Below are 12898 nucleotides of genomic sequence, written 5' to 3'. Positions count from 1 at the left end.
TGCCTGAAAGCAACCACACAAAACACCGTTCTGAAAAGAAAAACACTGCTGACTTGCCCACAGCCAAACACAGGCATGACAACTTCACCAATCTGCTGTTAAAGGCAGCTTGCCAGCAGCAAGGCCAATTGACCCTGCTTCCATCAACCTTTTTGACAACAAGTTTTAGCGCCAAAAGGGGCTATGTTCTATTTTTATTGTTGTCATAGTATAGAAAGAAGGATTTATACAGGCTTTCTGTCTGAGCACAATCAGTTTTTTACAATGTGGCTCCTACTGTGACCATTTCTACCAGCTTTTAGATCATTACTGAGATGTAGAAGTGTGACATCACTTCATTAAAATCCAAAAATGGGGCAAAAGACATGAGACTGATCATCTAATAATTCAAACAGATTATCTGAACTGTTGTAAATGGTTAATGTGGGAGTCTGTGACACAGTATTATGTCAGATTGCTTGGTTGTTGGCTGTTTCTTTTAACACATTTCTGTGTTCCCTTTGCGTTCTATTTAAAGTAATGAGTGTAGTTTTAGTAGTATCACAAAAAAAAAAAAAAATACAACAATGAAAACAAGACTACTTCTGCAATAAATAAGACTCCTCATGGCATTCATGTCTAAATGGAGATGAGTTTAGTGTCTATCAAGTGGTCGAACAGCCTTTTGCCTCCACTGTGTTGCTGCCCTTCATGCTCAGTGACTGGAGCATCGCAGGCACCAGGGTACATCATTGATTTATCACCTCATTCACCCTAATTCCCATCCAGATGTGCTTTGGCCTTTATCCACACACACATACACACACATGCAGATTCATTATCTGGGCTCACCGGTCATTTCCACACTCAGCCCATTACCCATTCCTCTGGTTAACACACGCACACACACACACACACACACACACACACCAGAAAATTGGATCCCTGATAGTCCACTATTTCTGCCAAGCTGTTCCAGTGACAATGGAATTGATTAATCTACTAACATACAGGAAGCCATCAGAGGCAGGTGCACATGATTAAAGTTGTAAAATAGCATCCTCAACCTACTTGCTGAAATGCACTCTTTGACTATACATGCTAAATGAAAACTTGATGCTCAAATTAGTGTTGTTTATGTTGAATGAATTGGGAAAGCTCTTGCCATTTTTTGTGACTTTGCTAGTTGCAAAAGCCATGGTGTTGTTTTAGTTTCCGACATCTCAAAAAGTGCTACACATACCTTATTGGCAAAGAAATACAGAAGCTAAAATTTACTAACTGCTTCATTCGTGTGCGAAATATCAATAAGCTTTAAAGTTTGTTCCACTGCATATAGATGAAAGAAGCTTGTTGTTTCCTCCTCCCACTCCCTCTCTGATGCTGTGACTCCAGCCTGCTGCTTTTCACCTGAAAACACCCTCAGTCTGAGCACTTTAATTAGTTAAATAAACGAAAGCAGTGTTGCCCCTGTGAGCTAATCCAAGGCTCTTCGTCAACTGTGTTTGTGCGGAAGGAAATATGCCCTGTCTGCACAGAACGTGGAAGCGGAGTTTCAGGCCTGGGCCTTGTCACAACCTGGCGCTGGGGGTGGATGAGGTCTGCAGGAGCTTTGAGACTGAGGGGTTTGGGTATGAAAGTGTCCCCAGAGTCTGCCATTATTGAGTGACAACTGTTTCAGCTTGAGCTGTGGTCTTGGCTGGACTAGGCTGCATTAAGACAGGCCCCAGGGTAGTTCAGTTTCAAGGGCATGATTTGCAGATGTGTGTGTGTGTGTGTGTGTGTGTGTGTGTGTGTGTGTGTGTGTGTGTGTGTGTGTGTGTCAGTAGACTGGGTCAAAGAGTTCTGTATTTTTGGTTTGCTGATTCTGTATTCCTGCCATGCTTTCCGGTAGATGCCAACCTCCACCAGACCCAATTCACTCACATACACTCAAGAAATTTGTACAGTTCATTCTGAAATATGTTTTGGTCATACATCCACATGTATGCATTCATTTATTGACATCTTTATACCTATTTATATTTATGTGTACCTATCAGCATAAGTACCCTCATTTGTGTGGTTAGATATGCATTTCAGTCCTGGGAGAAAGTTTGGAATATCTCAGCACAGATTACTGACTGTGGAATACCACTGCTGTGTTTTTCAAACCCATGATTACTTCCTGTCCTGGCTTTGCCCCTCCACCCCCTCATTGCCAAAGAACTGTGCATGCAGATTCATTCATGTGTTCGTGGGCTGGGCTGTTCATGTGCACATCTGTGTTGCCTCTTGCTGCATAAAGAGAAACACACAATGACTTGCCTTCTCATCATTATACAGGGCTTCCCCTCTTTCACTTATGATTATGGAAAATCCCACAGCTTCTCACACCAGCGACAAAACACAGAACCCTGTTTGAATTGTACTGCGTTCGCGTAATTCAGCCGAAGACCGGAAAAAGCCCACAAGAGTGAACCTGTTGTGACACCAAACATAAGCCCTGCAAGTTTTCTTTCTTTGGATGATGGGACTTTTTCTGTTTTAGTATTCTTTTTTTTTTAGATTAATATTTAAAGCTAAAGATGCAAACTATCCTGCTGCTTTGCTGGTCAGAAAAATAAGCCCACTGTATTCATTGTTAAGTCTATTCACAGTCTGTGTTGTTGGGTTGATTTGCATAAAAGCAGAATGTTTTACATGGACATCTATCTTGTCAAGCAGCCGAGTAAATCAAAGGACAGGCTGGGACATCTGAGCTGAGGGCGTCTCTGCCATTTAAATGTATAGAATTCAGAATACCCTCATCAGACATGGGCCAGTGCCTCCAAAAGAGATTGGCCTTGTGGATGGCCCCTCATATAATCACCTGAGCATTGCATTGGCATATAGGGGTAGAACACGCTGACCTAGACTCAGCCACTTTCCACCATTCCACAGCCTCGTAAATGTCACATCTGAACTTAATGAAGATAAGTTGAGTGCCTTTGAGGAGTCTCTTCCACACATTAGCTTAAGCAAAATGCTGTAGCCTGCAGTCAGAGGAGGGTAGCACTTTGACCTTGACTGATGCACTTGATTTCTCAAACTGTGCATGAGATGAAAAATGTTCAGATTCTCCATCATGATCTGCAAGGGAATCATGCACTGAAGTGTCCTGGTCTTTCAGTGTCATTTGCCTTCATTTTTCACAAAGCTTTAAATACTTATTACAGACCTGTTTTAATAAATTCAAATCACACATGAAGGCAAGATTACACACGGTCAAGGCAGATTTTGGTTGAGCAAACACCTACAGACACTCGTGATGGTCTGCTAGGGTTGGCTGTAAATTGACATTTTCATTCATGTGAGGAACTGAGCTAGTATTTTGGCTCGAAATTATGAAATTACATGTAACTAAAAATAGAAATCAGATAAAGAGAAGTAGTTCTACTTTAAAATTGGAAGAAAAATATATGCAGAGCTTCCGTATCTCGACTCTGCTTTAAACAACTGGGAAACCTTGTAATAGAAGGTGAAATCACTCTTTTCTCCCTCACTGGTTAGTTTCAGACAATAGTTATAAGCAGAATAATTTCACAACCTTTTTTCTCATGGAAATACCATATGCAGACCTCAGCCATGAGCTCACTCTCAAGTCTAAGCCAAGTGAGGCTCAAACGTCTCAGCCTACACACACAAGCAGTCACTCCCACACAGCTAGTCACAGAACACACCAACATATTGATGGCTCATAATTTTGAATTGGGCATTTTGTGTCTGCCTGTTCACTTTATAAACCATCTATCACCATTTGTCATCTTGATATGATCTTTTTTTCTATACAGTTTGTTGGCTTTAAGTTGTTAAACGCATCTCCACTGACATGTCCCAGAGGTTTCCGTTTTTAAGAAAAGTAGTTTTGGTAATTAGAATAGGGAAATTGATATATATGTGAGTTCCTGAATGTTCGGACATTTTTATTTTGGATGTTTTTGTAATGAAATGCTAAAATATGCTTTGTGTTCTGTCCTTAGTTGGGTCTGGGAATTGGTACAGCAATTTAAAATATTTTATTATATTTATCACTGAAGTTCTTGTGCAACAATTGGTTGATCTTTTGGTTGACAATTCAGAACTTGCATCCAGAAAGTGAGTGTGTCCCTCCTCATGCTAGTTGGCCTGACAGTGAGCTGTGTGATGATGTCCAGAAGCTGCTCAGCCGGCGTCTGCTCTGACATTTATGGTCCTATACCTCTTCATTAACACCACCTAAGCAAGCATGAGAGCCGCCTGCCCAGCTCGCCTCTGATTCTGTGTGGCTATGGAGGATAAATTGGTGGTTGTGGGTAAATGTGAGTGAGCAAGAGACAAAGAAAATGTATGTCTATGTAGAATTTGTACCTGAGATTAAACGCAAGGAGGTATGTTTTTCTCCTCACTGAAAGGCTCTTTTTGGTTTAATAATGTTAGTAGGTAGTTTTAGGTAGATTTTTCAAAGGATGATTTCATCTTTGAGATTTTTTTTTATTCTGCTGTGAAAAATATTCCTCTAAAAGAAGAATCCACATGAGATGAGCATGCTTCATTGTCTTTTTTGTGTTTTTCCCCCTTTCCTCCTTTTCTTCAGGCTGTGGAGTCTCAAATCAGGAGTTTTGGACAGACTCCCTGTCAGCTACTCATAGAGCCGCATCCACCCCGAAGCTCAGCAATGCAAGTGGTAAGTGGTCGCACAAATATACATTAACAAAGAAATGTTCAACAGATAACCTGGAAATACAGTTTAAAAAGGGGCTTCAGAAGCCAACTAAGCTCTAATCTGCACATATGTCACCACATAACTTTGTAATCTGTAATTCATTCCTTTCATTTTAATTCACCTTTTATCCTCCCTTTGTTCTTGCCCCACTGTGGGAAAATACAGTCTTGGTTTTGAAATCATCCCCTCTCTCATCATTAGTGAGGTGTGTGTGAAAGGAGAGATCACAAGCATTTATGTGCATGTGCATTCAGTAAGAGCTTTTAAGGGGAAAGCAAAGCATCATGCTGGAAACCTGGGTCTGAGCCAGATTTTCCACCTGAGCTGGAAACAGAGGAGATCAGGGAAAGCGAGCAGAGCGCGGCAGTTCTGAAGTGATGGCCCTTTAAGGGCCAGTGAGTTCAGTCAGTGTGCCTGCTTGTGATGGACCAAGGTCCCATGAGTCCCTATTAGTGTGGTGTCCCTGCGGCGCTGACAGCTGGCTGCAGACCACCACCCAGCGCACACACATACACAAACTCAGACTATTGCTTTGAATCCACTGTCTAACTGTACATTCCTCTGAAATGTTTTTATTTTAACACCACCACATACAGTTTTCAAAACATAATATTCAGACAGCTTTTTTCACACACATTTCTAACCCTTCCCACAGCTTAAAATTCCTTCAAGAATGCTCAGCCGTCTGTGCTCTTACATGATCTCACTCTCCACTTTCTTTCCTTCCTCTCTCATGCTAGTGCGTTGTCAGTGTCTGCATCTACCCATGCTGGTGTTAATGATACTGTCAGTGCTTCTGGTTAGCTGTCAGACACACCGGATTTACTCAGGTCTCTTCCTGATGTTTAACACTGATATTTCTCTTCTTTACACGCAAGGAGGAAAATAGCTTTCTGTTCAAGCTGCTTAGTACAAACACTTTGTAAATGGTTCTAAACCGTGTTTAAGCAGAGTAAATGGGGCTAGAAGGTCAGAGAGGACTTTTGTTTTGAGTGGAAAAGTCTGCTATATATTCCCAAAAACAAGTTTAAATCGATGCATAATATAAAGTTTGCATGTGCATTTTATAGTCTTCACATCCATAAATGTGGCTTTTAGATTTCTCTTAAGGTGTCCACTGAATTGGAATTTCTGGAAGATGGTTTCAAACCCTAAAAGCCACTGATGCAAATTGTGCATCAGTCATTGTCCCAGTCATTTTAGCTCCACTTAGAAAACCATATCAAACAGCAGATCTAGAAGACTGTAGGAATTAAGGGGTCTACCAAACGAACATATCAGGTAAATTGTCTGAAGCTTTGTGCACAGAGACAGAAAGAAAAGCAAAGCAAACCAAAACAAACCTACAGTTTTTATGTCTCTGTTGTCAATGATGCCAACCGCTCTGCAAATATTTATGAGACTCAGAAGGTCAGAGTGCAATGCCCTACCTATAACAAGATGGAGGCTAGTAAAGATGGCACTAAGAGAGTATGCCAACCTCATGGGTTCAGGTCTTATGCACTCCACATTCCTATGTTTCGAGTCTTCCAGCTATTCCTAATGCTCTCTCCTTGTTGTTGTGTAACTCATAACTATTTTCCAGTTTGTTAAAAACCAAATACATAAAAACGTTTTTTTTTTTTGTTTGTTTTTTGGTAGGTTGATGAAGTCATGGTAACCACACATAAACCTGACTTCTGTTTCACATCTGGCCACTAATACCCCCTTACCTGTCACCCACGGCAGGCATTTATTTCCACCTATTGCCAGTCCCAGCTAACCCCAAATCACTGCTCAGGCCATGACTCGACCTCTGGTACAGGCAATTCTATGATTGTGTTGTCGAGTGCAGCATTTACATCTGGAAGTACTAGATCTGTTATCTTTCCTGTGTCCAGATTCATTGTGAGGTCATCTATTAATAGTACAGCGATGAGAGCAGAAAGCTGACCGAAATTTCTCAGAGATGCAGTTTGTGTTCAGATAACAGTTAAGTTGTATAGAGGCCAGCTTTTCTATGATCTTGCCCATGAAAGGTAAATTTGTGACTAACTAAAATTACAGTACCAAAGTTCACGTTGGTATTCTGAAGGGTTTTTTTGGGGGGGGGGCTGCTTGGAGAGTTTCTGCGAGCAGACCTTGATTTACGATTCCTTGTACATTGTCAAGATAAATTAAAGATCACAAGTTGAACTTTTAAGATTTAAAGCCACTTTCCTGAGCAGATCCTTGTCAACTCAGGAAAATTTATTCTGCATGTACGCAGGGGAGAGGCTCTCTTCATAATAACACATTTATGAGTGGATGGAGACTTGAACAGAAAAACTTTATCAGCTTTTCCAATAAATCACCATTGAAAATCCTGTAAATGTTTCTGAAATTCAAAGAGACTTTTCCTCCTTTCCTAATTTCCTGCAGAACTGTTTCTGGCTCATTTTCTGTTCAAACTCAAGCAAATTTCTTAATCAGTTGCTGCTGCTAAGAACTTTCTGCTTCTAACTTTCTCTGTGCTTTTCTTTCTTTTCTTCTTCCTTCAACTTCTTTTACTTTTTGTCTGCCTCTCCACACCTCTGCTCTTTCCCTTTTTTTTTCCATTCACCTGCCGTCCATCCCTGGGACCTGAACAGTATCTTCTCCTGCAGACCCCAATGATGTTTACGGAGCAGATGCAGCAAGATGTGATCATGGTGCTGAAGTTTCCATCCAATTCTCCTGTAACACATGTTGCAGCCAACACTCAGCCAGGTCTAACATCCCCCTCCATCATCACCGTCACCGCCAACCGCCTCTATGCTGTCAATAAATGGCATGGCTTGACAGGTGAGAGAGTTATGCCTATAAACATATTCACTGTGGTATCTTTATTTAAAAAAAAAAAAAAAAGGAACTAAACAGATTTTCCCTAACTCACTATTTGCTGCTATTTTCACTTTTTTGTTCATCTGTCCTTAATAATTAATACTTAAGCATCTGATTTAAATGAGGATCGACCTGTCTGGTCTATATAGGATGGACGTTGATTTGGGAGACAGCTGACTGTGTCTACCAGACAGCAGTATCAAATGTGACACATGTAGCAGCCGGCATTAGGTCTCACGTCCTCCTCCATACATCACCCGATCACTTTGCAAAACCTTATTTACCCAACATCCGTCCTTGCCCAGAAGATACATTAAATTTGATATCTCTGAGTTCATGATGATGAAGACTGAAGACTGTTTTCAGTAGAAAATGTCATTCAGACACACCACAGATGAGACGTATCAAACTAATTGATTTAGTGGGCTGGTTTGATAAACAGAACTATATTCTTACCATAAGATTAAATGATAGCAGACCTAAACTTCCACTCAAATCTCTGAGTAAAAGATTTGAGAGATGAAACAATAATTTGCTCATGAGCTTGGTTGATTATAAACAGCCTGCACATATGTACTTTTTTCACATTTATGACATCTGGAGTAGGTGTCGTAAAGGTCCAAAAAACATCCGGCTTTGTTTTATGCTTATTTTACATCAGTGTTTGATTTCTAAATAATTAAAGTGGGACAGAAGAAAGCAAGTCTGGTAGGCTGAAAGTAGGTCATCTACTTCAGCACTAGGATTTGACCTTCTGTGTTTTATCTTTTCATGCAGTGAATGTTGTCAACAGAATAATTATCAACAAAGAAACCAATTGTAAATATAAATATTTGTAGTTTTACTCACACTAATTCAAATGAATGACAAAGCTGATGATAGAATGTATAATAATGAAAAATATGACACAGATTAAGGACTTCACTGTATATTTGTCTAAAATCAATACACTAACTGATTAAAGGTAAATACATATTGTATTGCTTCAAAATCTCTATGGTTTTTGTAGGATTTTGGCATAACTACTGGATAATTCGTAGAAGTACTCACAGGCTAGTGTGACATGTTATGACCTTATGTTTATAGTTTCCAGTGTGTTATAATGACCTCAAACGCAGCATTTACTTGACAAGGCCACTCAGTTCCAATATTAATCCAATCTGTCTTCCTCTTTGTCAGGTCATCAGAGCTCAGCGGAGCAGCAGTACCAACTTCCTGTGGAAATTGACCCTCTGATAGGTACGCTGTCATTTATGACTGTTAAAGAAGCCACACACACTTGAGCGTGAGCTTATATATGCATGAAATGAGTTTTTGTGTGGATTTGTGTATGAATCCTGCTGGCTTGGTGACTCATGGCAGTCTGCAGGGCTGTGTCCCTGGACAGTAGATTAGAGCTGTTTCTCAGCCTCTGCCCCAGTTCACTCGTCATGATATAGTCCCTGCTCTCACACTAAACCATTTGCATGCAAATTGGAATGCAATGAGCTGTGGCCTAGGCCAGCATTTCATCATCAACTCCCCCTCTTTCTCCCTCTCCATCGTCCTATCCCCCCTCCCTGACTGCATCTTCTTTGGTTTAATTTGAGCGGAGGGAAAGGACGCGTGTCAGTGGGAATGAATATGAATGTGGTAATAATGTGTGATTGAGAATGCACGGCGGACGGCTGTCAGGACAATATGGGCGCCTCTCATCCTTCACGACTTGTTGATGAGCAGGAGAAGAGCGCCATGCTGCAGTGATGTATGGGATGCAACGGAAGAGAAGCGAGGAACAAGTCTTTTCTTTCTGTTTGCTCACTCCTTTTTCTGCAGCTTCTCGCAATCTATGCACATCTGCAAAGGAGACTGCTTTTTCTTTGTAGGCTGTGGTCAATCTTGGCCTCACTAGACCATTTCCACACTTTTTTTCTCCCTTTTCTCCAACACTTGACTTTTGAAAATAACCAGGGTTGATTCTCAGATATTCGTCTTTATCTATACACACACACACACACACACACACAGTGCTGTACTTCTCTGCTTCAGTGGCCCTCAGGCAGAATGAAATAAATCTTATTCTAGCATCACTCTTTATGCATTCAGTGCATGTTTGAAAAAGCGCGTTGCAGTGGGAGTGTGTTATTTGTTACTGGAAGCAAACCTTTTAGGACAATTTCATCCTTTTATTTATCATATGTTTCATAATTTGACATTTACTCTCATTTATCATTAGTTTTAAGACTCAACCATCATCATGTGCTAAATGGGTTTTTTAGTTTTTGATGGGAGTGTATGGACATTTTTGGGGAGATTGCAGGGAGTTTTGTTCTTGTCAGTAATATATTTACACTGTTTGCATTCCAGCAAGAGCCTGAGCTAAACACAGTAAATTGAGGATGAGTGTTGAGCCATCTGTGGCTCTGGGGAATGTTACAAATTGGATGAAATACTAGCTCCAGTAGATACACTGGACATTTCCAGTTTCACCTGCTCCACAGTGTGTTTGACCCCATTAAATAAGAAAGACAATTGGCATATCTTTTTAGAAAGGAGGTGGCAGTTATGGAACGGAGCATGTCAATAACTTTGCTTTCTACCTAACTTTGCTTAATCAGACTAACAAGATGAATTTCCTGCCTGTTCTAGCTGCAGTGGTGTACATATTTTGCGAAAGCTGTGAACGCTCTGACATGACTAAGGCTCTCAGACTCTCATGGAAAATGTGAAGTCTCTATAAACTTTATCTCCAGGATGTTTTATGAGTTCTCTCACAAATCTTTTTTGCACTGAAGCTTCACTGGAGGTTCATCTAAGTGTGAGCTTTTTCAAAATAGCTGATATACTATATAAACAGCAAAGCGTTTGTTGGATGACGCTGAAGGTTTCATACTTCTGAGTGCATCTGTGCATTTTCAATATGTAAGTTTGTGTTTGCTTAATCACTTTCAGCCAGTAACATGGGCACTCATCGTCGTCAGATCTCAGACCTGCTGGATCAGAGCATTCAGATCAGTTCCCAGTGTTTCGTCATCACAGCCGACAACCGCTTCATCCTTCTGTGTGGCTTCTGGGACAAGAGCTTCCGGGTCTACTCCACTGACTCAGGTACTGTATAATGCATCATGTTTGATCTCTAGTGAGCTTTAATCCGCCTCCTTTTAACTGTAGAAACAGTGAGTAACATTTATGGTGTCAAAGGTCTTCTCATTTCCAGAACTGTCTTTGACACAAGTGAGATCAGGATATTTGAAGCATCATATCCATCCCATGTACACATTAGCCTTAGAATTTATACATGCTGCATTTTTCTTTATGGACAGTTAAATTTGTTAATAAGGTATTAACTTAATTTATTTACCCTATAGAGAAAGTGAAGCTGAATGTTTTGACGTTATATTTCCTCTTGCATTCGGGCTGTCATTTGTTTCCACAGATCATGATTTCTTACTTTATTGTAGTTTATACTTTCAAACTGTAGGATTAACCTCTAAAATCATGTCTGTCCCGTTTTATCCCTCTTAAATAAATGTTAAATATCTTCTAAAAGACAAAAAAAATTGTAAAGCAAATCCTTAATATAAATGTTTTCTTCATCATCAATCTACTTCATATGACTCCATAAAATAAGCTCATACCTGAATATATTTAGCCGTATTATCATTTGTTTACTTTAAATAAAAGGGGGCGGGGATTTAGAGTTCAGCACACCAATGGCTTGTTAATTAACAGATTTTGCATTCGTTAGCATGATTGAAGTATTCAAGATAAGGTTCATCTTTTTCCCTTATTTCCTCTTTCCATGCCTTACCTTCCCCCCTGGATTTGGCCATTTTATCCAAAAGAAACAAAAACTAACCAGGTAACAGCAGTTGTAAACAAAGGTAATGGAAGAGCAGTCCTTACAAGGTGGTGCTACCTTCCCACCGTGATGTATTTTTACATTCTCTATTTTCTCTACTGTTGACCTTTTTACTCCAGATCTTCACTGTGACGTTATTGTCTCAACAAAAACCTAAATACACCGTTAAGAAAACACAGCTCACTGGGATGACCTGTTCTTTACAGAAAAAAACCTCTTAGCTTGGTTGTAGGCATTTGATTTCTTCTCTAGATATTCAGCAGCTGTGAAACCATGCAATTAACCTTTCAAAATAAACCATCCACTAGCTTTCCTCTTGCACAATCCTCAGGATGTACTTCTTCTTAGCTACATCGTTTAGAAAGACTGAAAACACCTGAGCTAATTATGGTAATGAACTTTGCAGCTCCTAGAAGCTACAGGAATGTTTGCAGTTATTCTACCGCTGCCATAGCAGGGCTAACTCCATTTTCTTCCCTTTAACCAGATCTCAGTGTTGTAGTTGAAGAACCCCGTAGTCAGTTTTATATTAGTTCTGCATTACTCATTAAAGACACTTAGAAAAAAGTATTTTTCAGCTTCCTTCTGTGTTTACAGCCACTCAACTTACTCTGCAGTTGTTGCTAAGAGGTTTAAATGGGTCATCTGCAAATCATAGACTTGGTGGTTCGATTCTCAGCCCCTTCAGTCTGCATGCTAAAGTGTTGCAGAGCAGCACACCAAAAATGCTCAATAGTGTATACAGAAAATCTTTGCTTGTATTGTATTGATCATAACTGTTTGTAGTGTAATCACTATAAATCACCATGTAATTGTAGGGATTTGCTATTTAAGGAGTTCTTACCCATTAAAGATACATATTAAAATATTAAGTTGAATACGCTGGACTTCATAGTTTGTCACAATAGCACCATTTACATGTAGATACCACTGACTTGTTACTTTCATACACATAACCAATACAAATGGTTTAATGCACACACTCACACACAAAAATGCCATCAGGTCAAGGGTCCTAAATGAAACTGTCTGAAGCTTCATCTCTCTGCCCCGCTCCTCGCTGCTCCACCCCCCAAGTCTCATTCAGAATACTACATGCATCTATACAACAGCCTCCAATTCAATTTCTACAGGCCAGGCCCTCCCTGTCTTTTCTAGAGGAGGGAGGGAAGGAGGGACGGGAGCACAAAGATAGCTCTATTGTGTGACTGCCACCAGGGTGTACGACCGGAAAGTGAACACAGTTTAATCGCACATGCTCAACAGCTGCCACCAAGGTCCCTAATTCCCCCAGGTTAAAGAACAGAGGAATTTTATCAATTACAAGACTAGATTGGTACACATGCACAAAACACTGCCTGATACGCCAGCATGCACACATCCAGTTCGATTTCTTTCTGCGCATGCATGCATTTGTGTGTGAGTAGGAGCGTATGTATTTAATATGAGGTGCATGGTAGCCATTATTGCAGCTGCCATCATTACTTATTTTCAGTGTTTATAAAAATGTCAAA

At 40.2% G+C, this 12898-nt stretch overlaps 1 protein-coding gene across 6 annotated transcripts in view; it reads left to right on the top strand.

The window, feature by feature from the left end:
* The window catches only part of lrba (LPS responsive beige-like anchor protein), a 177400-nt gene that overhangs the window by 152366 nt on the left and 12136 nt on the right, over positions 1-12898 (top strand). For 4 of the 6 annotated variants that reach the window (XM_041983700.1, XM_041983701.1, XM_041983699.1 and 1 more), the window contains exons 48-51: positions 4574-4663; positions 7312-7504; positions 8723-8782; positions 10475-10630. In XM_041983700.1, the coding sequence (XP_041839634.1) occupies positions 4574-4663; positions 7312-7504; positions 8723-8782; positions 10475-10630 (499 nt within the window). The remainder of the gene's footprint in view (positions 1-4573; positions 4664-7311; positions 7505-8722; positions 8783-10474; positions 10631-12898) is intronic. The other 2 variants (XM_041983703.1, XM_041983702.1) reach the window with 1 other exon arrangement.

The sequence above is a fragment of the Melanotaenia boesemani genome, chromosome 4 (genome assembly GCF_017639745.1).
Source record: "Melanotaenia boesemani isolate fMelBoe1 chromosome 4, fMelBoe1.pri, whole genome shotgun sequence".
NCBI lineage: Eukaryota > Metazoa > Chordata > Actinopteri > Atheriniformes > Melanotaeniidae > Melanotaenia > Melanotaenia boesemani.
Note: the sequence above shows the minus strand (reverse complement) of the source record. Positions and strands in the feature narration are given on the sequence as shown.